At 42.6% G+C, this 25,273-nt stretch overlaps 1 protein-coding gene across 2 annotated transcripts in view; it reads left to right on the top strand.

Annotated features, from left to right (window-relative positions):
- The window catches only part of CLIC5 (chloride intracellular channel 5), a 119,404-nt gene extending 95,265 nt beyond the window's left edge, over nt 1-24,139 (top strand). For both annotated transcript variants that reach the window (XM_048845688.2, XM_048845689.2), the window contains exons 5-6: nt 17,363-17,544; nt 21,663-24,139. In XM_048845688.2, the coding sequence (XP_048701645.2) occupies nt 17,363-17,544; nt 21,663-21,830 (350 nt within the window). In that variant the 3' untranslated portion in view covers nt 21,831-24,139. The remainder of the gene's footprint in view (nt 1-17,362; nt 17,545-21,662) is intronic.
- The last annotated feature ends 1,134 nt before the right edge of the window (nt 24,140-25,273 follow it).

Raw genomic sequence — 25,273 nt, 5'->3', positions numbered from 1 at the left:
TTCCCTTGTGAGCTTGAATATTCCTCCAGATCCTGCTGCTGGCTCAGCCGGGGTGCTTTGTTCTCTTTCCCTGCTGAGCGCCCTTGCTCACACACAGGCGCAGTAGGGCAGCTGGAACTGCATTAGAGCAATCTGGTGGCAGCAGTCCTGGGAGACATTAAGCACCTAGCTGCTGAAATGGGAGGCCTAAATTGCATTATTATTTAAAATTCAATTTTAAGCATCATTACCTCAGTGACCCCTTCCCTTCCCTGCTGGCCCTTGCTATAAGCAGTAGGACACACATGGAGGCCTCCTTTCGGAACTGTGAGATTGTTACAGGCACCGTGGGTCTGATTGTGACCTCATTAACTCCACTTTCACACTGGCGTAACTCCATTGGCTTCAATGCAGTCAGAATCAAGTCCTCTATGTAGTTGTCATGGACATGGATTTGTGGGAAATTATGGCCCCGATTCAGGAAATTTTGCTTAAGTACATGTAAATTTAAGTACATGAGTAGCCCCGTTGACTCCAGGAGGATTACTTACAGCCTTAAAAGTAGCCACATACTTTATTACCTTCCTGAATATGTTATTATAGAGCAGAATGTCTAATGACATAGAATTCCGTGGCCTAATCCTGCTCTCTGAGAAGTCATAGTGCAAAACTCCTATTGACTTCAATGGGAGCAGGAATGGGCCAGAATATATTTATCCCCAAAAACATTTTTGGCTGTTATCCTGATGCAAATTGTCTTTGTAGAAGAACTGGGGGGAAATTAATAAAACATAACAGGAAAACCATGTTGCCACTCTCGCGATTTTATCCGGTCTTGCAATATTTGGTGTTTTCCTTAAAAACGCACTCCTGGAGGCAAGTGATTTCATGAGAATCCCAGATTTTATTTTATTTTTTAAACAGTAAATTTCTAGTCCTCCTGGTTGCAGAGAAAAGCTTGGCATGAGAACCTCAAAGTCTCAAAAACAAAGAGGCAAAGGAAAAGAACACAAAGTTTATTATTTTAAGATCTCATGGTTTTTAAGTAAGATTTTGGGGATCTGATGCATGACTTTTGAATACTAAGGGTTGGCATTACTGAAAATATTAGAAGAAAACCAAATTTAAGGCTGAGATTTTTCAAAGCCAGCAAAGAAATTAGAATACCATAATGAACATGAGAATGGCTGTCCTGGGTCAGACCAATGGTCCATCTAGCCCTGTGTTCTGTTTTTTGGACAATGCCAGGTGCTTCAGAGGGCATGAACAGAACAGGCAATCATCGAGTGATCCATTCCTTGTCATCCTCTCCCAGCTTCTGGCAATCAGAGGCTAGGGACACCCAGAGGATGACCATCTTGGCAAACAGTCATTGATGGACCTATCCTACATGACCTATCTATTTTGTTTTTTAATCCCATTAGAGTTTTGGCCTTCACAACAACCCATGGCAATGAGTTCCACATGATAACTGTGCATTGTGTGAAGAAGTACTTCCTTTTGTTTGTTTTAAACCTGCTGCCTGTTAATTTAGTGGGGTGACCCCAGGTTCTTGTGTTATGTGAAGGAAAAAATAATACTTCCTTATTCACTTTCTCCACACTAGTCACAATTTTACAGATCTCTATCTTATCCCTTCTTATTCATCTCTTTTCCAAGCTGAAAAGTCCCAGTCCTTTTAATCTCTCCTCATATGGAAGCTGTTCCATACCTTAATTATTTTGTTGCTCCTCTCTGTACCTTTTCCAATTCTAATATATCTTTTTTTGAGTTGGGGTGACGAGAACTGCACACAGTATTCAAGGTGTAGGCATACGATGGATTTATATAGCGGTATTATGATAGTTTCTGTCTTATTCTCTATCCCATTCCTAATAGTTTCTAACATTCTGTTAGCTTTTTTGACTGCAGCTACATACTGAGCAGATGTTTTCAGAAAACTATCCACAATGACTGCAAGATCTCTTTCTTGAGTGGAAACAGCTAATTTAGACCCCATCATTATATATGTATAGTTGGGATTATGTTTTCCAATGTATATTACTTTGCACTTAGCAACATTCAATTTCATCTGCCATTTTGTTGCCCAGTCATCCAGTTTTTGAAATCTCTTTGTAACTCTTCACAGTCTGCCTTGCAGTTAACAATCTTGGGTAATTTTTATTACCTGCAAATTTTGCCATCTCGCTGTTTACTCTTTTTCTCAGATCATTTATGAATATGTGAACAGCACAGGTCCCAGTACCGATCCCAGGGGGACACCACTATTTACCCCTCTCCATTCTGAAAACTGACAATTTATTCCTACCCTTTGTTTCCTATCTTTTAACCAGTTACTGATCCATGAGAGGGCTTTCCTTTTTATTCCATGATTTTGCTTAAGAGCTTTAAGTGCAGGACCTTGTCAAAGACTTTTTAAAAGTCCAAGTACATGATATCCACTGTATCACCCTTGTCCACATGTTTATTGACACCCTCAACAAATTCTAGCAGATTGGTGAGGCATGATTTCCCTTTACAAAAGCCATGTGACTCTTCCCCAAAAAATCGTGTTCATCTATGTGTCTGACAATTCTATTCACAGTTTCAACAAATTTGCCTGGTACTGAACTTAGGCTTATGAGCCTGTAGTTGCCAGGATGGCCTCTGGAGCCCTTTTTAAAAATTGGTGTCACATTAGCTATCCTCCAGTCATCGAGCACAAAAGCTGATTTAAATGATAGGTTACATATCACAATTTCAAATTTGCATTCCTTCAGAACTCCTGGGTGAATACCATCTGGTCCTGGTGACTTATTACTGTTTAAATTATCAGTTTGTTCTAAAACTCCTTTATTGACACCTCAGTCTGGGACAGTTGTTCAGATTTGTCACCCAAAAAGAATGGTTCAGCTTTGGAAATCTCCCTCATATCCTCTGCAGTGAAGACCGATGCAAAGAATTTGTTTAGTTTCTTCACAATGGCCTTATCTTCCTTAAATGCTCCTTAAGCACCTCAGCCATCCAGTGGCCCCACTGTTTATTTGGCAGGCTTCCTGCTTCTGATGTACTTAAAAACAATTGCTGGTACTTTTTGAGGCTTTGGCTGGTGGCTCTTCAAATTCTTTTTTGTCATGCCTAATTATACTTTTACACTTGACTTGCCAGAGTTTATGCTCCTTTCTATTTTCCTCCATAGGATTTAAGTTCCAATTTTTAAAGGATGCCTTTTTGCCACTAACCACTTCTTTTACTTTGTTGTTTAGCCATGATGGCACTTTTTGGTCATCTTACTATCTTTTAAAATTTGGGGTATACTTTAATTGCAGCCTCTATTATTGTGTTTTTTAAAAGTTTCCATGCAGCTTGCAGGTATTTCATTTTTGTGACTGTACCTTTTAATTTCTGTTTAACGAACTTCCTCATTTTTCTGTAGTTCCCCTTTCTGAAGTTAAATGCTATTGTGGCATTTGACTCTATACTCCCATGTTCCCAACGCCTTAGGCAACTTGGAAATCTCAGTCTAAAGTTCTCCTAGCATAGATAAGGCATCTAGATTGATGTGTCTTACTTATATATAGTTACATAGTACCAGTCGCCTTTACAGAAGTCTTAAAAAATGGTAATTGCCTTGAAAGCTTACAGCCTAAATAGCAGTACAACGTCTAGGCCTGATTCTCTTCCTTTCATCTTCCGCTGCCCCCACCCTTGCAAGTCAGGAGTAAATCTGAACTCCATAGAGTTACATTAGCATAGCAATTGGTGCAAGAGGAGAATTAGGCCCTTTTATATCTATGTGGATATAATATTATTCTGAATATATTCATATAGTAACCAATTTCTACCTATTGTGCCAATTTCTGCTGTCAGCTACACCACTGTATGGGTGGAGTAACTTGGTTTAAATCAGTGGTGTGCATCTGGATTTACACTGGTGTAAATGAGAGCAGAATTTGCCCACTGTGTGCGTAGTAGAAAGAGAAACTTAAACATACAAGGAGCAATTTTCTTTGCTTAAATACTAGAACACAAGGGGTCCCCACAGCACTGTGACTGAAAGTTAAGCTGTGCACTTAAACCTTTTCTCTTGTTTTCCCCAGTACATTTCTGCACTTAGTGCTGCTTTGTTGGTTCCAGAAGCATCTCTTGTTGTTTGATAAGTAAACAACACAGCGTAGTCTGAGTTAACACAGAGCAACCTAAATAGGGATGCTGGAGTGAAAATCTTGCATTATGAATAAATTCTGTGGCTTTATTACATTCGGGGCCTCATTCTTCTTTCACTACCCTGGGGCAAATCAGGAGTCACTCCACTGAAATAAATGTAGTGACACCAGTATTAACTTAGTGCCAATGAGGTCAGAATCAGGCCCTTTGGGAAGTGGTCCTGGAATGGCATCTGTTTTTCCCTGCAGAGTGTAGATGTTTTGTGAAATACAAGTTAGCAGTTGTTTTACCTGGAGCGATTACAGAACAGCGGTTTTACTTTTTGCCATCTCCTGGCCTTAAAACAAGTGCCAGACCATTGGAAGTGAACCCTTTTTAATCCATTCTTTAACTGCTTTCCAAGTCCTGTTTCCTCTGGTCAGAACAGCCTCTCTGTATATCTTCCTGATGCTCTCTTCATATAGGCCCTGTTGGACCATTTGATTAAGTGTGTTTTACTCCTCCATTGTAATCCAGAGAAAGGACAAGTGAGCTAGGAATAAACTTGAATCTTCAGCCCAAAACTGGAACGGAATCAAATGTAAAGCTTTACGGAGACTTGAAAAAATTCACCCATCTTTCTTTTAAAAGAATTTCAAATGCATCTGTGCTACCTGATACCTGGAGGATGGTGTGGATTGCACTCTCAGCAAATTTGCGGATGATACTAAACTGGGAGGAGTGGTAGATACGCTGGAGGGGAGGGATAGGATACAGAAGGACCTAGACAAATTGGAGGATTGGGCCAAAAGAAATCTGATGAGGTTCAATAAGGATAAGTGCAGGGTCCTGCACTTAGGACGGAAGAACCCAATGCACAGCTACAGACTAGGGACCGAATGGCTAGGCAGCAGTTCTGCGGAAAAGGACCTAGGGGTGACAGTGGACGAGAAGCTGGATATGAGTCAGCAGTGTGCCCTTGTTGCCAAGAAGGCCAATGGCATTTTGGGATGTATAAGTAGGGGCATAGCGAGCAGATCGAGGGACGTGATCGTTCCCCTCTATTCAACATTGGTGAGGCCTCATCTGGAGTACTGTGTCCAGTTTTGGGCCCCACACTTCAAGAAGGATGTGGATAAATTGGAGAGAGTCCAGCGAAGGGCAACAAAAATGATTAGGGGTCTGGAACATATGAGTTATGAGGAGAGGCTGAGGGAGCTGGGATTGTTTAGCCTGCAGAAGAGAAGAATGAGGGGGGATTTGATAGCTGTTTTCAACTACCTGAAAGGGGGTTCCAAAGAGGATGGCTCTAGACTGTTCTCAATGGTATCAGATGACAGAACGAGGAGTAATGGTCTCAAGCTGCAGTGGGGGAGGTTTAGATTGGATATTAGGAAAAACTTTTTCACTATGAGGGTGGTGAAACACTGGAATGCGTTACCTAGGGAGGTGGTAGAATCTCCTTCCTTAGAGGTTTTTAAGGTCAGGCTTGACAAAGCCCTTGCTGGGATGATTTAGCTGGGAATTGGTCCTGCTTTGAGCAGGGGGTTGGACTAGATGACCTTCTGGGGTCCCTTCCAACCCTTATATTCTATGATTCTATGATTCTATGATTCTATACCTGGTTATATCTAGGAATAAACCCAAAATACTGTGATAAAGCCTGTTTTTGTGATATTTTCAGCCTGGCTGAAAGTGGGAAACCTCACAAAAGAGTCTAATATTCCCAGATTTCCAGATTCAGATACATTGAAATTAGTTTCTAGGAAGCAGCCAAACTTTTTGATCCTTCTCTGACCCAAGCCTTTTACGACTGGCTCCTCACTGCTCCTGACAACACAGACCCTGGTTGTAGAGCCCCCGCGGTGAAAGTCCAGGGAGAGGAGATTGCAAAGTCCTCTATGGGGGTTCAGCACAGCTGAAAAAGGGGGCAGCTGTCTATCTTAGATACCAGTATGCCCCCCCATTATCAGAGCATCTCACAGTCTGTAATGTATTTCGTCTCACAACACACCTGGGAGGCAGGGCAGTGCTGTTATCCTCATTTTATGGATTGGCAACAGAGGCACAGAAAAACTAAGTGACTTGCCCAAGGTCACGCAGAAAAGCTGGGAATGGAAAACAGGTCTCCTAAGACTCAGGGGAGCTCCCTCATCCCTGGACCATCCTTCTTCTGACTAAGGGCATTATGGGCAGCCAGGGGAGGTGAAGTTTCTGCCCCTTCCTTCCACACTATCCACCAGCAGGGCTGCTATGCAGTGCTTGGAAACTGACAGTTTTGCCAAAGTGGCCCCAAGTCTTTGGAGAGTACCTCTGGCTGTATCATCCTCATTGGCCTGTGATTGTGGCATAAACAGCAACATAAGGATGTAGGGGAACATTTTCAAAAGTGCCAAAGTGACTTAGGCCCTTTGACTTCTAATGAGATGCAGCCTTGTAAGTTCCTAAATCACTTGGAAAATGGTACATAGGCTCCTAAATCACGTTGGTGCATCTTGAAAATTGTACCTTAAATGTAATTAATGGCTTCATTAGGCAGTGGAGAAAGTACTAAGGCACTTGCAGGAGAGAGAGAGAGAGTGCCTAGAAGAGAGAGCTCAGAAAACGGGGATAGCATAGAAGAGAAAAAGCGACTTTAAACTAAGAGTATGCCTGTACTGTAATTGCAGCTCATGTAGACATATCCGAGCCAGCTTTATTCTCGCTGTCTTGCGTACCTGAGCAATGAAGCCACGGCAGGCTGAGGTCCAGCACCCACTAGGCGCCTAAGTAGTTACCCAGCGTTCTGGGTGGGTTAGTACAGCACATGCGGAAGCCCATGCTGTCATGGTTTCACTGCTCCAGTACCCACGCTAGCTAGATTAAAGCTAGCTCAGGTATGTCTACAGAAGTTGCAATCACAGGGTGTGTGTAGACATATTCTAAGAAGCAAAGAAGATCAGGGCAAGATGCCCACCCCAGAATCAGGACAGGTGGCATTAATCACATGCATTGTAATTAAAGATATATAGAAACAATAGGAAGAAAGAAAAGGAACTCAACTTTTTTTTAAAGTGGAAGGCAAAAATATCCTCTGTGTACTACAGCAAAGGGCACATTGCAGTCTTAGTGCATCCATTTGTTAAAGGGCCAGTCTATCTAGTTAAAGGTTATAATACAGACCTTGAGCCTGTTTGGTAGAGTGGGTGGGAGAGAAGGAGTTGACAATATGGATCCCTGGTCTTTAATCAGGCTGTTTGATTAGTAGAATTATATTATTTTCTTACCTTAAATTGCTGGTCCTAAGTTGTTTTTCCTCTCCTGCCAGAAAACAGTATTGGATCTCTTCTAATATCAAACACCATGAATCTGGAAGTGATCAAGGAAGGTGGTTTATTTTCTTAAAGGAAAAATAAATCTCAGGTTGTTTGTGTGAGACTGCGAATATTTATGTGCTGTTCCACCTTTTCCCTCATTGCATATTTCATCGAGTTCATTTGCGTGTGTTGTGGGATAAATCTTAATGGGAAGGGGGGGGGGGTCAAAAAGAGCAATAAAAAGAAAAAGCATCAATCAGTTACCCAGGGTAGCTGCGGCAAGCACAACTCATTTTGTACACAGATCATAGTTTGTTAAACTCGTTTGGGCTTGACAATTAAGGAACTTGCAGTTCTGCCGGGGTCATTCTGGGGTGGTTTCACATGACGAATACAAAGGAATTCATGTTGTTTTGTTTTGACAACTTAGAAGTTTTGTTGTCTCTGTGGTTTCAGTGGTATTCCCTCATAGAAAGAGATACATATATTGTACCCCCTAGGCCTTGATACCTCACGTTGTAATAAATACAAATTAAAGTTCCGATCCTGCAACCACAGACACTTAAGAACATGAGAATGGCCGTACTGGGTCAGACCAAAGGTCCATCTAGCCCAGTATCCTGTCTTCCGATAGTGGCCAATGCCAAGTGCCCCAGAGGGAATGAACAGAACAGATAATCACCAAGTGATCCATCTCCTGTCACCTATTCCTAGCTTCTGGCAAACAGAGGCTAGGGACAGCATCCCTGCCAATCCTGGCTAATAGCCATTGATGGACCTATCCTCCATGAACTTATCTAGTTCTTTTTTAAACCCTGTTATAGTCTTGGCCTTCAACATCCTCTGGCAAGTAGTTCCACAGGTTGACTGTGTGTTGTGTGAAAAAAATACTTCCTTTTGTTTGTTTTAAACCTGCTGCCTGTTAATTTCATTTGGTAACCCCTAGTTCAGGTGTTGTGAGAAGGAGTAAATAACACTTTCTTATCTACTTTCTCCATACCAGTCATGATTTTATAGACCTCTATCATATCCCCCATTAGTCATCTCTTTTCCAAGCTGAAAAGTCCCAGTCTTATTAATCTCTCCTCATATGGAAGCCGTTCCATACACCTAATCATTTTTGTTGCCCTTTTCTGAACCTTTTCCAATTCCAATATATCTTTTTTGAGATGAGGCGACCTCATCTGTATGCAGTACTCAAGATGTGGGCCTACCATGGATTTATATAGAGGCAGTATGATACTTTCTGTTTTATCCATCCCTTTCTTAATGATTCCCAACATTCTGACTGCTTTTTTGACTGCCGCTGCACATTGAGTGGATGTTTTCAGAGAACTATCCACAATGACTCCAAGATCTCTTTCTTAAGTGGTAACAGCTAATTTAGACCCCATCATTTTATATTTATAGTTGAGATTATGTTTTCCAATGTGCATTACTGTGCATTTATCAACACTGAATTTCATCTGCCATTTTGTTGCCCAGTCACCAAGTTTTGAGGGATCCTTTTGCAGCTCTTCGCAGTCTGCCTGGGACTTAACTATCTTGAGTAGTTTTGTATCATCTGCTAATTTTGGCACCTCACTGTTTACCTCTTTTCCCAGATCATTTATGAATATGTTGAATAGGACTGGTCCCAGAACAGACTCCTGGGGAACACCACTATTTACATCTCTCCATTCTGAAAACTGACCATTTATTCCTATCCTTTGTTTCCTATCTTCTAACCAGTTACCAGTCCATGAGGGGACCTTCCCTCTAATCCTATGACAGCTTACTTTGCATAAGAGCCTTAGGTATGGGACCTTGTCAAAGGCTTTCTGAAAATCCAAGTACACTATATCCACTGGATCCCCCTTGTCCACATGCCTGTTGACCCCCTCAAAGAATTCTAGTAGATTGGTCAGTTATGATTTCCCTTTACAAAAACCATGTTGACTTTTCCCCAACAAATTATGTTCATATATGTGTCTGACAATTTTGTTATTTACTATAGTTTCAACCAGTTTGCCCGGTACTGAAGTCAGGCTTACTGGCTTGTAATTGCTGGGATCACCTCTGGAGCCCTGTACATTGACGCTTAAGTTCCTTGTCTGTCTGATTGTTTCTCTCAGGTCAAGCCTCGAGAGCTCCCTTATCAATGTTATAAAACATCCTAGCAATAATGCGGAACCATCATCATTATTTATTTATTCATTTGTGAAGTCCCTGTTATCAAGTATAAAAAAGGGCCAGATTTTCCTCTTCCTGTTTCCAGTGCAAAGCTGAAGTAAATCAGTGGAGCTGCTATGGATTTATATTGGAGTAACTGAGACTAGAGAAGGTGACAAACAAAATAGCATGAAAACTGAATTTCAGCAGTTCATTAAGAGAAAAAAGGGAGTCTTTATTTTAGATTGAAAAAATAGCAGCTGAAGCGCACCGGAGCCTCCCATAGGAAGGCTCCATGAGATGGAGGTGCAAAGTGTGCAAAATCACAATTTTCTCTCAATCTTTTCTATTCTTGGTTAAACTGGTGTAAATATGGAGTAAATTTGTTGGTCTTGTGGAGTTACTCCAGATTTATGCCCGTGTATCTGACAGCAGAATTTTGCCAATTACTGTTAACTTTTGTTACGATCTTTATAATTCTGTGCATGTCAGGATTTGTTGATTTCATTGTTTAACACCGAGTAACCTTATCTTGCAAACAGGATATCATTGTAAATTTGGTATCATCAGCTAAACTGAACCTCGCCCTGTGTATTTGGCAGATGGTAATACATGCATTAAATATTCTGTGGTTTCTTTGAGGTCGTTAAGTGTTATTTCTCTGGCTTCTAAGCGCTGTTAGACAAAGTTGTGAAAAACTGTAAGGGGGTGGGACAGGAAAACTGCAAAGAATGGTGTGAAATTTTTTACCAATCTCTTTTTGTATGATTGGCTAGATAGAGGTGGCGTTCAGCGATCAATCAACGCTTAACACACTAGCAAAAGCTCTGCTTTCTTCTGTGTCTGGTACTCTGGTTCCAACTGGCTGTGCATAACAACAAGAGCTTCACAGTGCCCCACCCAGACTTTTGTCTGGAAAGCTTAACTTTTAAAGGTATAGTCCCTAATGTCATAGATGATACTGCAGGACCACAAGTGAAGTAAAATGTTCCTGGCTGGGTATGTTGTCCAGCATGAGGCACTGGGAAATAAAGGAGGTGGTATTATCATGTATTTTATATCTGATCTCTGATGCAAGGTGAACTTGGAACCTGTAGTTAGCTTGAATAGGTGTGTAGGCACTGTGATTCCCAATGCTGATTGTGCTTAATGCTTTCATTGTCCATGCAGATGATTTATATCAGTTGACCCAGGTTTTCATACTTGCCATGATAACCATGGGAATGGATTCCATTCACAGAGCTGTCCACACTCTGGATCTGGTGTCTGGATTTGGATCTGGAGGTCTGGGAGGTGGTGAACAGGGGTAACATTTTCAACAGCAACTAAGTGACGTTGAAGCCTAAGTCCCATTTTCAAAAAGGACTTGGGCACTTAAAACCCTAAATCCCATTGACTTTCAATGAGACAGGCTTCTAAGGGCCAGATTTTCAAAGGTATTTAGATACTTCACGATACAGATATGCACCAAGGGAATTAGGTGCATAGGCACTTTTGAAAATCTCGCTAGGTGCCATTTGCATCTTTAGGCACCTAAATCTCTTAAAATCTGATCCTAAGTGCCTATATTACTTCTGAAAATAGAACTTTGGCTCCTAATTCCCTTAGGAGCTTTTGAAAATTTTAACCCAGGTCTTTATCAGGGACTGACCATTATCTCAGTCAGTTTGGGATTGGGGCAGTTCTCTCCTGTTGGAATAATAGATCTGGCTTGATGGTCCACAACTGAATTTTAATGAAACTAAGGCTTAGAGAGGCTAATTCACTTGCCCAAGGTCACACAACAAGTTATGGTCACAATTCTCACACCAGGATATGAATTGCTCCCCCAGTGATTTTAGTGAGAAATACTGGGATCCTACAAGGACCAAATAGAGCCCCTGAATTAGAACACAGATCTACTGGTGCCCATTCCTATGGCTATTCTACTAGGCAAATGCCTTCTAAGTATGAAGAGGTTAAAGAACCCTGGAGAATTCACATACATGTTATTTTCTGCTCTCACCAAAAGGCATCACTCCAGCCATTGTTTCTGAGAGAGCCTTAAGACACATTGATATAGTGATAGCAGCAAGAGAAATGAATGAGTTCCAGAAAAGAGCTACATTAAAAATACCTCTGCCCTGTTTTTATAAACACACCTTTCTGACTCTATAGTCTAGCATACAACGCACTTAATGCATTTTCCTGGTGTTGTGCAATACCGTCTTCTCATATTGGAAATATAAAACAGATGATCTAGCAAAACCAAAGATTTTATTGGGTTGTCAGGGGATACGGGAGAATGCTCAGTGTTAAGCCAGTTTTCAAAAATCCAAGTGAGCTAAATTGAGTTAAATCGGAATAATTCAATTCCACTGTCTCCAAATGAGTTCACTATAAGAGAATATTATCTGGTGCTGACCGGGAGAAAGAAAACTTTCTGTTCAACAGGTGTTATGGGTCAAAACAAAAAGAGATTGCAAAATATTTCCATTGTTGCCACATGAGGGTATATTAAACGGCATGTCCTTATTACCTTTCAATATGAGCAGTGTAGCAGAACACAGCTGCAGGCAATTACAGACAATAATGCCAGAATCTGACAGTAGAATGTCAGTGTCAAATTTAAATTTGGGAGCTAATTAAATAAGGGATGGCAACACTTTTGTTTTATAGATGGCAACACTTCAGTCATTTTAGAGTCTTTGCTTTCAGACATGAAATTCTAACCTTCCCTAACATGTTTGCTGGGGGCGGGAGGGTTCAGTTAGGATTGTAGTAGGTTTCTCAGTCCTAACAGTAATGCCATGATGATTCTCCACTATGTCCGAGCGTGGCAGCAACAGAGAGTTGGTGTGGTTCCTTGATCCATGGCCAGCAGACCCTGGTGGAAGTGAGAGCAACAGGCAGCCTACTTTAACTTCCACCACTGGCAGAAGGGCTGTAATGGATGTTATGCCAGTGGAAGATCAGGCATAGCGATGCTCTCCTCCCCCCTGAATGCTCTTGAAACACATCATCTCTGCTCTCATGCCAGGGATGGAGGTGTGGCTGATAACAGAGGTGATAGAGTCACCTGTGTCAGCTTTCTGCTGGTGGAGTTCCCCATATCAAGGTGAATTCTTCAGCTGTTTTAAGGCCACTTTTACTCCTGGGGGACTTCTGTGCCATTGTGCATGCGCAGAATTTATGTCCCTTGAAGATTTCTTCATTTCTCCACAGAAAAATGACTTTCTGATGGGGAAGCAAAGGGAAGCCACAAGAGTGGTCATGCGACCTTCCCCAGCAGTATGTTTTGGGTGCCCAGGGCAGCCGGTAGAGAGGTAAATAACTATGGGGCAGAGGTCAGGACTGGGGAAGACCTGGCTGGTGGCTCTTATCCTGCACCTGACTCACCTGCTAGTCCCGTCTGGGCTGGGGAGGATGGGACTTCCTCTTCCCCTGCATGGCATCCAGGGCTGTATCAGACCCACCCCCAGATTTCTCCCCTGGCTGTAGGAAGCTCTGCAAACTCCCTTCCCCGCCCCGCACTTCCTGCACCCATCACTCCTCAGCTGCAGGGGGAGAAATCACTGTACAGGGAGCTGCTCCCACATCCACCCAACCCCACTGTATCCGGACCCCCTCATACCCAGACCCTCCAGCCGAGCGTCAACCCCCCTCACCCAGAACCCCCCTGAGGAGCCCCACTCCCCCTGCACCTGGACCACCCCAACAAGCCACCCGCACCTGGATCCCCACCCTACTGAGCCCCAACCAGATGCACTTGGATCCCTACCCCACTGAGCCTCACTCCCCGCACACTCGGAGCCCCCACACTGAGCCCCCTCACACCCAGATCTCCCTGCTGAGTTCTATCCCCCCAAAACCCAGATCCCCAACACTGAGCCCCAACCACCTTCATCTGGACCCCCCCTGAAGAGTCCTATTACTGTTGCACCCAGAACCCTCCAACAAGCCCCTGTGTGTCCAGATCCCCCCTGTACCCTGATCCCCCACTGTGCCTCCCGCACCCAGATTGCCCCACAGAGAACTCGCTCAACCCACACCTGGATCCCCCCCACACTAAGTCCCTTTACTTTTATATCATGCCTTGCTGAGCCTACCTGCCCACATCTGTTGCACCTGGCATGGAGGGGCCCTGGGGTGTTTCTGGGGCTGGCCTGGTCCTTGCATTGTATCAGGGTTGGGTGCAGCCTTACCACTGACTCTGTGTCCTGGGGGGGAGTAGTATAGCGAGCTCTCACCTCTGTGCAGCCAGTGGCCTGTGCTCCCATTGCCATGCTGGAGCCTCCACATTTATTTGAGAAATAAAAATTGCAGAATTTTAAAATATTGTGTGCAGAATTTTAAATTTTCTGGCACAGAATTTTTTATTTTTTGTTGCAGAATTCCCTCAGGAGTACCCTTTGCACCACATAAGATGGGTTTAAAGACCTGCTTCTGAAAATACTTATACGTAACTTCATTCATTGGCTACATCTACATTTGATTTGGCAAGTGTGATTCCTGGTTTGCATAGACATACCCACTAGCTAAGACTAGCAGTGTAGCCAGGGTAGCATGGGAGATAGCTCAGGCTAGCTGCCTCCATACATACCCACCCTGACACCCTGGGTACATACTTGGGTGGTTAGCCCAAACCGCTCCCTGTGCTACCTAGGCTACATTGCTATTTTTAGTGTGCTAGCTTGAGCAGGGCTAGTGCAGGTATGTCTGCACCAGCTGGGAATCACACCTCCCACCACAAATGTAGACGTAAGCATTGAGTAAAGTAGCTCACCGGTGTAAAACTGTGCAGAATCGGGCCTAAAAGTGTAATGCTTCAGAGCTACAGCTGGTGTAAATCAGCTGAGGTACTGGCCCTTATCCTCATTAGGGCCATATTGTTATTTTGCACATTATAATATTATCAATTATTTGTATTATCATAGTGCCTAGTGGTGGACCAGGACCCTCATCATGCTAAGTGTTGTAAAAACCCAGTATGAAAAGATGGTCCCTGTCCCAGAGAGTTTTCAATCCAAGTAATCACTTGCAAACTTGCAAATTTCTACTCAGTTCTTTTTTTGCCTCTGTCTTCATGAACAAGGTCAGCTCCCAAGACTACTGCACTGGGCAGCACAGTATGGGGAGGAGGTGACCCAGCCCTCCATGGAGAAAGAAGTGGTTCAGGACTATTTAGAAAAGCTGGACGAGCACAAGTCCATGGGGCTGGATGCGTTGCATCTAAGGGTGGTAAAGGAGTTAGCGGATGTGATTTCAGAGCCATTGGCCATTATCTTTGAAAACTCATGGCGATCGGGGGAGATCCCAGACAACTGGAAAAAGGCTAATGTAGTGCCCATCTTTAAAAAAGGCAAGGAGGAGGATCCGGAGAACTACAGGCCAGTCAGCCTCACCTCAGTCCCTGGAAAAATCATGAAGCAGTTCCTCAAGGAATCCATTTTGAAGCACTTAGAGGAGAGGAAAGTGATCAGGAACAGTCAGCATGGATTCACCAAGGGCAAGTCATGCCTGACTAATCTAATTGCCTTCTATGACGAGAAAACTGGCTTTGTGGATGAGGGGAAAGCAGTGAACATGTTATTCCTTGACTTTAGCAAAGCTTTTGATACAGTCTCCCACAGTATTCTTGACAGTAAGTTAAAGAAGCATGGGCTGGATGAATGGACTATAAGGTGGATAGAAAGCTGGCTTGATCACCAGGCTCAATGGGTAGTGATCAATGGCTCCATGTCTAGTTGGCAGCCAGTATCAAGTGGAGTGCCCCAAGGGTCGGTCCTGGGGCTGGTTTTGTTCAATATCTTCATTAATGATCTGGAGGATGGCGTGGATTGCACTCTCAGCAAGTTTCCAGATGACTTTAAACTGGGAGGAATGGTACATACGCTGGAGGGTAGGGATAGGATACAGATGGCCCTAGACAAATTGGAGGATTGGGCCAAAAGAAATCTGATGAGGTTCAACAAGGACAAGTGATGAGTCCTGCACTTAGGACAGAAGAATCCCATGCACTGCTACAGACAAGGGACTGAGCTGCTAGGCAGCAGTACTGCAGAAAAGGACCTTGGGGTTACATTGGACAAGAAGCTGGATATGAGTCAACAGAGTGCCCTTGTTGTCAAGAAGGCTAATGGCATTTTGGGCTGTATAAGTGGGAGCATTGCCAGTCGATCGAGGGACATGATCATTCCCCTCTGTTCAACATTGGTGAGGCCTCATCTGGAGTACTGTGTCCAGTTTTGGGCCTCACACTACAAGAAGGATGTGGAAAAATTGGAAAGAGTCCAGCGGAGGGCAACAAAAATGATTAGGGGGCTGGAGCACATGACTTATGAGGAGAGGCTGAGGGAACTGGGGATGTTTAGTCTGTAGAAGAGAAGAATGAGGGGGGATTTGATAGCTGCTTTCAACTACCTGAAAGGGGATTCCAAAAAGGATGGATCTAGACTGTTCTCAGTGGTAGCAGATGACAGAACAAGGAGTAATGGTCTCAAGTTGCAGTGCGGGTGGTTTAGGTTGGATATTAGGAAAAACTTTTTCACTAGGAGGGTGGTGAAGCACTGGAATGGGTTACCTAGGGAGGTGGTGGAATCTCCTTCCTTAGAGGTTTTTAAGGTCAGGCTTGATAAAGCCCTGTCTGGGATGATTTAGTTGGGGATTGGTGCTGCTTTGAGCAGGGGGTTGGACTAGATGTCCTCTGAGGTCCCTTGCAACCCTGATATTCTATGATTCTACTCAGTCACATGGGGCAAATACTACAGTTTGTGATGGATGAGTAAAATATCTATAATTTGTTCATTCTCATGATGGTGAAGTGTAGACACAGAGATCTTGCACCTGGACTGATGTTTTTGTGGGAGAATTTGGCACCTTTGTTATATGCTATATCTTGTCATCATTTTGAGTGCAGAACTCCCACTGGAGTCAAAAGGAATTTACTGTGTGGGGAAGGACTGACTGCAGCATTTAGCCTTTAGTAAGTCTTAAAGTGAAAAGTCCAAATTTTCTTCTCTGAAAGGGGAACTTGACCCAAATTCAGTTCCGAAATGGGAAGAGGTTTGAAACTGGCTGTATATCATAAGTGTTTTGTGTGGCATCACATTTAATTGTTGTTAAATGGCTTTCATTTCAATCACACTGTATCTTCTAAGTGACTGGGAGAACATGTCGCCATAGCACTATGGTTGGCATCTTCTGAGACATTCCTACCACCTTAAATGAATTCACATGAAAGAAAAAGTGAGCGTGAAGTACTGAACCAGATTTGATATTAATGGCAATACTGTAGAGCTAGAATCGTGCTTTTGGAATTGGGGAGCTCCAATTCATTGACCTTCTTTGCTGGATGTTCAATAATAACAGTGTGAGGAGGTACAGGGGCATCGCCCAGTCCATGTGTACATGGACGGGGCATCGCCCAGTCCATGTGTACATGGCCATTCACCCCATACAATCTACAGCTGTTCTACCTACCTTGAGATCCAATGGCTGCAGTGCACCAAAAACACAGCCTAGGATCACTGCAGTGTAGGAACATCATGACCTCACCTCTTTTCCTCCTTCCAGGGTCCGTTTTTTGTTGCTATACTGGTAGGAGGGAGGGGCTGTGCCTAACAGCCACGTGTCACTGGAAGACTAGGTCTAGACTGGGGCAATCCTCAGTAGCTGCTTTACAGTCAGATTCCACTGGAGATACAGCACAAACAGAACCCCACAACAGAGCATCTGGCCTTACCTTCGTAGGTACGGGGGGCAGTGTCAATGAGAGTGTTTCTAAGCCTTTCTTTCTTCCCACCCACCTATCTATTTATTTATTGACAAAGGCCTTGAGAGAGGTTTGACAAAGGCATTAAAGAAGCTGGATGACTATCTGAACACCCCTCTGCCTGAAGAAATTGATGCAGACAGCACTGAAGAGGAGAAAGTGTCTAAACGCAAGTTTCTGGATGGGGATGAGTTGACGCTTGCCGATTGCAACCTTCTGCCCAAACTTCATGTTGTTAAGGTAAAAGGCTTCATCTGATGGACAAGCAAATGTAAAATGCCCAGGTCTGTAAACCTGAACTATCCTAGCAATGCTGTAGCTCTATCTGCCTGTCCCTTCTTTTCTATAGGAAAGAGCCTGGTCTGTAAATTGTTTGTAAGGTCCTAAGATCTTGGCCAAAAGTGCAAAGAAAATTAAACAAGATGTAAAAAGACTCTTTGATTGGAAAGAGGAAGAAACACTTGATAGAATGTGCATTAATGTAAGGACCCCGCTCATCTCCAGTGCACTGTGAGATGGGAAGAACAGGCTGGGGTATTGCATGGTACTTCCTAGCTCCCTAGAGACTTCATCTCTCACTATTCACTAGCCTGCGTTAGCAAGTACGCAGTGTTTGGGTTCTGTGGGATGTCCGCCACAACTAAGGCAGAGCAAACAGGACTCCCCCCATTGCTCTGGCAGCCAAGCATAAGTCTAGCAGGTGCATTAACAGGATATGGGGCCTGCTGAGCAGCTAGATCCCTTCCTCTGAGTTAAAAGGGAGGTGATTGATTAAATTCACTAGATCTCTCCTACACAGCATTATCTGCCCCACTGCCGGTAGATGTCAAAGGGGTCAGAGCAAGCTGTAGTTCTCCTCCCTTCCAGATACTGTTGGGTTGGTGGAGTCCAATTCTCCAATCTCAAGAATATACATAATAGGGGAAGGTCCAGGGTTATGGACTAAGGACCTCTCTGGCAGATAGTGACCGGGGAAAGAGGAAGGGCTTGAGGCCAATATATATAAAGCTTTCTTCTTTCCCTAGTGTCTGGGTTTGCAGGGAGGAAAGAGCAGAAGCTTGTGCTAGCTATTAGGAATGTACCAGCAGATCTCACAGCTAATACAGTACAGGCCAGTTTGCTTTTAATTTGGACTATTTAAAAATATTTTGTCTTTAATCTTTTGCACTTGTTGCACTCTGTCACTGTATTTCCTTTTTGTTTCTTCACGTTGGTATCAAATCACACCTGGCTCTCTCAACTAAACCGCACATCTCCTTGGACTGATTATCTTGCCAGTGCCCCTGTCTCCCTCATTCTGCACACATTGGTTTTATAAAATAGGGTTGTATAAGCATTGTGACCTTTTGGCTTCCCTTGATAGGAAGTTTATTTTTAAAACTAGCTACCATGACAGCTGCCAACCCTCGTCATCCAGATTCTTTCTTTCCACTGGACCATTTTATAAATTATTTTTATTTTTTTCTGACGATTGTGTGTACATGCTTGATCAAGTAGCACTACGTATGTATGAAAAGAATTCTTAACACTTAGGGTATGTCTATCCTACGATTAAAAACCCACAGCTGGCCTGTGCCAGCTGACATGGGCTCACAGGGCGCAGGCTCGGGGGCTATTTAATTGCATTGTAGACATTCAGGCTCGGGATAGAGCCGGGCTCTAGGACACAGTGCGCTGGGAGGGTCCCAGAGCTCAGGCTGCAGCCTGAGCTCGAACGTCTACGGCAGAATTAAACAGTCCCACAGCCTGAGCTCTGCAAGCCCGAGTCAAATGGCACTGGCCAGCTGTACGTATGTAACTGCAGTGTAGACATACTCTTAGTATGCTAATGCTTTTGCTTTTCTCCACAGATCTTAAAGCACTGTACAATAGTGGCTAAGCATAATTTGCCCCATTTTTTATAGATGGGGAAACTGAGACACAGAGAGCTTGAAGTGACTTGTCCAGTGTCACACAGTGAGTCAGTGGCAGATCCAGGATTAGAACGGCAGGTCTCCTCACTCTGAATTTTTACCCTATGCATCCATTCCCACCCATGTGTAACCTAAAAAGAGCTGTTCAGATGTACCAGCTGTTCAGCTGGTATTTCACATAGCAAAGTTAACAATGAAAGTTAGTCTGGGATCCCAGGTTTAAGATACAGAATGGTCACTGGTGTAGTGCAAAGGATGTACATCATTCTCTCTTCTAAGTGCTGTATTTATTCAATTTATCAGATTACATGTTTCTTCAGAAAAAAAACAAGTACCTGGTAGACATTGGCAAGCCAGGAGCTAGAAAGTGGAGCCAAGTCATGCATCTGCCTTGGCTCCATGAGTCAAAACATAAGCTAAGCCATGGTGAGTGCTGACTTACACGTATAAAAAGAGAACACAGAATGTGATGCATAAGTCACTTACACAAGCAATGTGATAATATTCTCACTGGTTAGGCACTTTCTTTGGCTCACCTTCCCTCATGGAGGCATAGCCAGACATTTTAATGCTAATGCTTAAAGCTTTCATTGTGTGGCCTATTGCTAGTTCCCATCTCCTTAAGGCAAAATGAAAGATAGGTAAACAGATCTTGTAGAATTATAAATCTCTTATAGACGTGCATAGCTGCAGACTATTGTTTTAGGTCTGTTTAACAGACACAAAAAAAGGTAGTCATATAAGGACGTTCTCATTTGGTTAAAGACTTCCATTGGAAATTGTGTGCATCTCAACCTAAATTGATGAAAAAAGAAAAGGAGTACTTGTGGCACCTTAGAGACTAACCAATTTATTTGAGCATAAGCTTTCGTGAGCTCATGAAAGCTTATGCTCAAATAAATTGGTTAGTCTCTAAGGTGCCACAAGTACTCCTTTTCTTTTTGCAAATACAGACTAACACGGCTGTTACTCTGAAACCTAAATTGATGAGTGGGTTCTAGCCTCTATGTTCACATGTGAAACACTTCTGAAAGGAGTGGGATTGCATAGATGCAACTTAGAAATGGATTTTGCCTAGAGTATGCCAAAGGGATCCTGGTAATAAGAATAAACCATAATCCCTTGTAAGAACAGAGCTGTCCTGAAAAACCTGAGATGGATGGAAACTCTAATAAGTACTTTAGAAAACAGAGGGGAGCTGTACAGTACATATGGATGTAATTCCCTTTATGCTCAGGAGTAACTTTACACTCATAAAAACTAGAGATGGGAAAGACCCAATAAATTAACTAATCCTTCCCGCCCAATCAATTTGTCCATTCTGTCACTGCAGGATTGTTACATACAGTGTATTATTAAATTCATTGCCCAATCAGGACGAAAGGCCCCAGTCTAGCAAGGTACTTAAGCATGTATCTAACCGTAAGCACATGAGTTAGTCCCATTGATTATATACGTATTGCAAGTAAGGCATGTGCTTAAGTAACTTGCTGAATCAAGGCCTAAATGTCTTTAATAGTTGGGCTTCTACAGAGATTTCCAGTCTAATAAATCTCAAAGATAGGAAACTTCCTGATTCACAGATGTTTTTTCCCAGTTTACACCAATACTCCTAGTTCAATATGAGATGTTAGTAAGGCCCCTAATTCTTGGTATCTAAGTCATGGTGCCCTGTACCATTCTAAACAGTTATTTCCCCTCCTCATTGTGTATATCTTTCTACTGTTTGTAGATGGTTATATCCCCTGCCATGATTGTTTGACCAAGCAGTACATTTCATTTTTTTCAGTCTTTTCTCAGTTCACACCCTTTAAACCATCTACCTTTTAAAGTGTCATCCGACCAGGCTTCTTATCTGATAATGCCATTCCAGGGAGCACAGCTGTTAGAGGTGATGTTCATAGGAATGAGGGAAAAACCCATGGTGGAGCCTGTTGGGTCTTTGGATACAGTGCTTGCTATTACTAAGTCAGGATTTGGCATCAGTGACCACACTGTGGTATTGGACTTCTTTTACTTCTTGCCTATATGAACACTTAGTTTACAGCAAGCTGGGGTATAAATCTACCCCACACTAGTCTGCTACGCACTCAGAGTCTACATGTACCCTGCTGCCACACACTAAAAGTTCCCTAGTGCATTTTAATTTACTCCTCTTTCAAAGCAGTGAAGATCAAAGCACACTTTTAGTGCATGGCAGCCTGGACCACACGGATACTAGGGTGGGGTAGGGTTATGCCCCAGCTTGCTGCAAACTAAGTGTTTGTGCAAACAAGCCCTTAGACTAGGTACTGTATTTGCATGGTAATGGTCAGGAAATGTTGACCTTTTGATGGCTTGTACTATTGGACCCTGCCCTTTTTGACTCCCTTGTCTGTTGTGTAACAAAAAGAATGAAGTTTAAAAGCCTAAAACCAGCAAGTTTCTTTTTTGTCTTTGCTCTAGATTGTAGCTAAGAAATATCGCAACTATGAGTTCCCGACAGAGATGACGGGGCTATGGCAATACCTGAAGAATGCTTATGCCAGGGATGAATTCACCAACACCTGTGCTGCGGACAAAGAAATTGAGCAAGCGTATGCAGATGTGGCCAAGCGGCTCAGCAAATCCTAACTGACGTCCGCAAGGGCTCAGTATCCCCAGGGGATTCCCAGTTCACAGATTCCTCTCCTTGTTGTCTTAGGAGATATTCTTCATCATGTTTCCGGTTGGCATCCCCATGACTTCAGCTGTTAAAGTGTATTGGTCAGGGCCAAATCTGCCTCTCCCTAGAGAAAACATAAGGCAACTACAGGGGGGTAAAAAACCCTCTGGAATCTGAACCCAAGAGCTGGAGCAAGTATTATTATTGGCAATCATCATCAGTATTTGCAACTATTCATCTTTTTTTTGTTAATATCAGCCACCTATTTTACTGGGAACTTTAAAAAATAGGATATTGAGCTGAAAAATTCAAGTAGATGGGTTAGGAATGTACAGAACTGGTTCTTCTCTGGCCCTTTTCAAGGATACTTTTTTTCTGATGTGATCTATCCAAAATTACACTGGTAGTGGGAACCTTGAGGTAGTAGGAATGAGGTTTTGTCTGAAAGCAAAAAGAGTTTGACCCTATGGGAGAAATTTCCTTAGCAGATATATTCAAAAACCTCTGTTTTAACAGGGCTGGAGGAGGTTATAAGATGCTCATTACTGATGTGGTGCTAGTGAGGAGAGCATCAGTGGATATGTCAAACTTGCAGATGCTGCTTGGCATATGATTTGCATGTTTCCACTTCATCCAAATCATAAACGGAAAAGAGAGAGAATGAGAGATGAACTGGACCGTTCACCCAAAAGCCCACCGGATCTCTGGGGAGACGTGCTCAGATGCTATAGTGATAGGGGGCAGATAATTACTCTGTTACGTAGAAAGAATCCTCACAGCTCGCTGAATTGTTTTAGATATTCTCACCTTAACTGTATATTTGCCAGCTTATTTAGATTGAGAGCCATGGGTGGGAGTGGAAATCTGTTGCCTCTTATGAATGCCAGATTGGGGAGAAATACCCAATTTATTTTTGAGCTTGTGAAACTGATCACCTTTCAAAGTTCATCTCCCATTCTAGACAGCAGGTTGGCCTGAAAACCTTAAGGAGGATGAGCTAGAAGGGAGACCTGAAGCAGAGAAACTCCCACTCCTAGCTAGAAAGTTGGCAAGTATACTAGCACAAACGCATGCAAGGTGGCTTTGTCCCACTCGTTCCCTGATTCATATCACTGCTGTCAATGACCCTTATCAATGACCCTTTTGACTGTGCACTAGGACTGTTTTCCAAAATGATTAGTTTGTGCTATGGGCAGTCGTATGAACAGATCTGCTTAGTTCTGATCACTTTATTGGTGAATCACTTTAAGAAATTAAGGGCGACAATTCTTTTGTATGAAATATAAAAGATTGAGTTGATTTAGCTAGCTACATATCAGGGAGAGGAAGGCTTCCAATCTTCATCAAATCTGGAGATTTATAGTTGTTTGAAAAGATCAAATAAAATTGAACTCTAGCATGCCTTGGCTTCACTCCTGATCAGCCCCTTGCTCCTGTATGGAACTGCAGTGACCTCAGTGGGACTCCAGACTGGCAAACCCTTAAATTGGGGAACCTAGGATCAGGCCCTTGTTTGCAATTAAAAAGCTAATGAACTGGAGACAACTTATAAGGCCAGAATCTGCTCTGTTACAGAGATGTAGCTCTAGAGTAATTCCAGTGACTTTGGAGGAGTTACTCTGCATTCACACCAGCACAGCTGAGAACAGAATCTTGCCCATTGACTGATGACATTTAGGGCTGACTACAGTATTGCACAGAGCAGTCAGTTTGTTCTGAACTTTCCAAAACCTTGGAAGAAAGTCCATGAACTCCCTAGTCTTCCCTCAGAATGGGCTATTTAAACAAGCAAATGCTTACACTCTTTACAATGTTGCTGAGAAATCAACTGGCTCTGAGAGCACAAGTAACAGCCAGCAAAATACAATGAGATTAGAAGAGTCTGCACATTCACATGTGGCTCATTAAAAATGTGTCTCCATAAAATAACCAGATTGGAATTGTTTGTATTTTTTTTTAAATTAAGATATTTAATTATTTATTTTGATTGATTAAATTCTTTCTTTCTTTCTTCTCAGCATATTGGTTGAACTGGCTCACTCTGTAAGACTGTTATAACCAAGGCTCTGCAAATGTAGTTTGTAATGAACAGTGGTTTCCTGTGTCTGATTAATGGCCATTTTGGATTTTTTTTCACTATGGCTTGGCTACCAGAACTCCAGCTGACCAAGACTTCACTTTTCTCAATCATCATCTAACAGGTTATTTTTTTAAAAATCAGAGGCTTTGTCTAATCAGAGTTGTGTATGAACTGTGAATAAAGAAGTAGAAAGCCTGCTGTTCTGTGCATTCTGTGGATGATTTAATTGGGGATTGGTCCTGCTTTGAGCAGGGGGTTGGACTAGATGACCTCCTGAGGTCCCTTCCAACCCTGATATTCTATGATTCTATGCATATTTTAATTGGAGCCTTTAAGAAGTTCACAAAAACAGACAGTGAGTCTCAGGCAGGGTTAGGTGAACCAGTTCAGGAGATATACCAATTTCTGCTTTCCCGTGTGAACTTTCATCCATTTCTTGAACCACATTTGAACAAAACCGTTTAAGGTTCTGAAATGTTCTAATACAGTTTGCTTTTATTTTAATTAAAAACAGATCCATACCAAAATCTCTAGATCTGAACACCCTCACAGTAGAGCTGGTTTTAAAATTTTCCTTCTAAAATTTTGTTGGTTGTTTTTGTTTTTTAGTGGAAAATGGCTTTTTACTGCAATGGACATCTTTATGAGAAAATTTCTATAGTCTGAAAATTTTTGAGATTTTGTTATAAAAATTCAAAATCCCCAAACCCCAATTTGTTTTGGTTTTCAGCAACTAAAAGACTAAATGTTATTTATTTAGTAAGTTAGTTTGGGGTTTTCAATGTTAACATGAAAAATCAAAATCAGTTAAGATGGGGAAAATGTTTTCAATCAAAATTTTTCACACAGAAAATAAATTAAAAAAAAAAACAACCACCCATCTTCTGAGTAGCTGTATGTCAAATTTTGTCGGAGATTCAAATCTGGATCTGGATCCTAATTTTGCATCTCATCCCTAACTCAATAATGGGCTAACCCAAAACTCTGGATCCAAACCCTCCTGAACTTTGAGTGAGTTTGAAATTCAAACCCCTGTTTTCAAGTTTGTAATTTTTGCACAGCTTTGTGCTTCTTGGCTCAAAATATGACCAGTAAAAGGAAGTACTGGAAATCCATGTAGAAGATTGTGCTGTTAAGATTTCCAGCCTCCTTCTCTAGACCCAGAAGGTTCAGATAAGCTTCTTTTTAATTTGAAAACTGGATACAATTAACTTAGGCTTGAATAGAGACTGGGAGTGGATGGGTCATTACACAAAGTAAAACTATTTCCCCATGTTTATCCCACCCCCCACTGTTCCTCAGAAGTTCTTGTCAACAGCTGGAAATGGCCCA

Source organism: Caretta caretta, chromosome 3 (assembly GCF_965140235.1).
Source record: "Caretta caretta isolate rCarCar2 chromosome 3, rCarCar1.hap1, whole genome shotgun sequence".
Classification (NCBI taxonomy): Eukaryota; Metazoa; Chordata; order Testudines; family Cheloniidae; genus Caretta; species Caretta caretta.
This window is presented reverse-complemented; position numbering and strand designations above follow the sequence as displayed.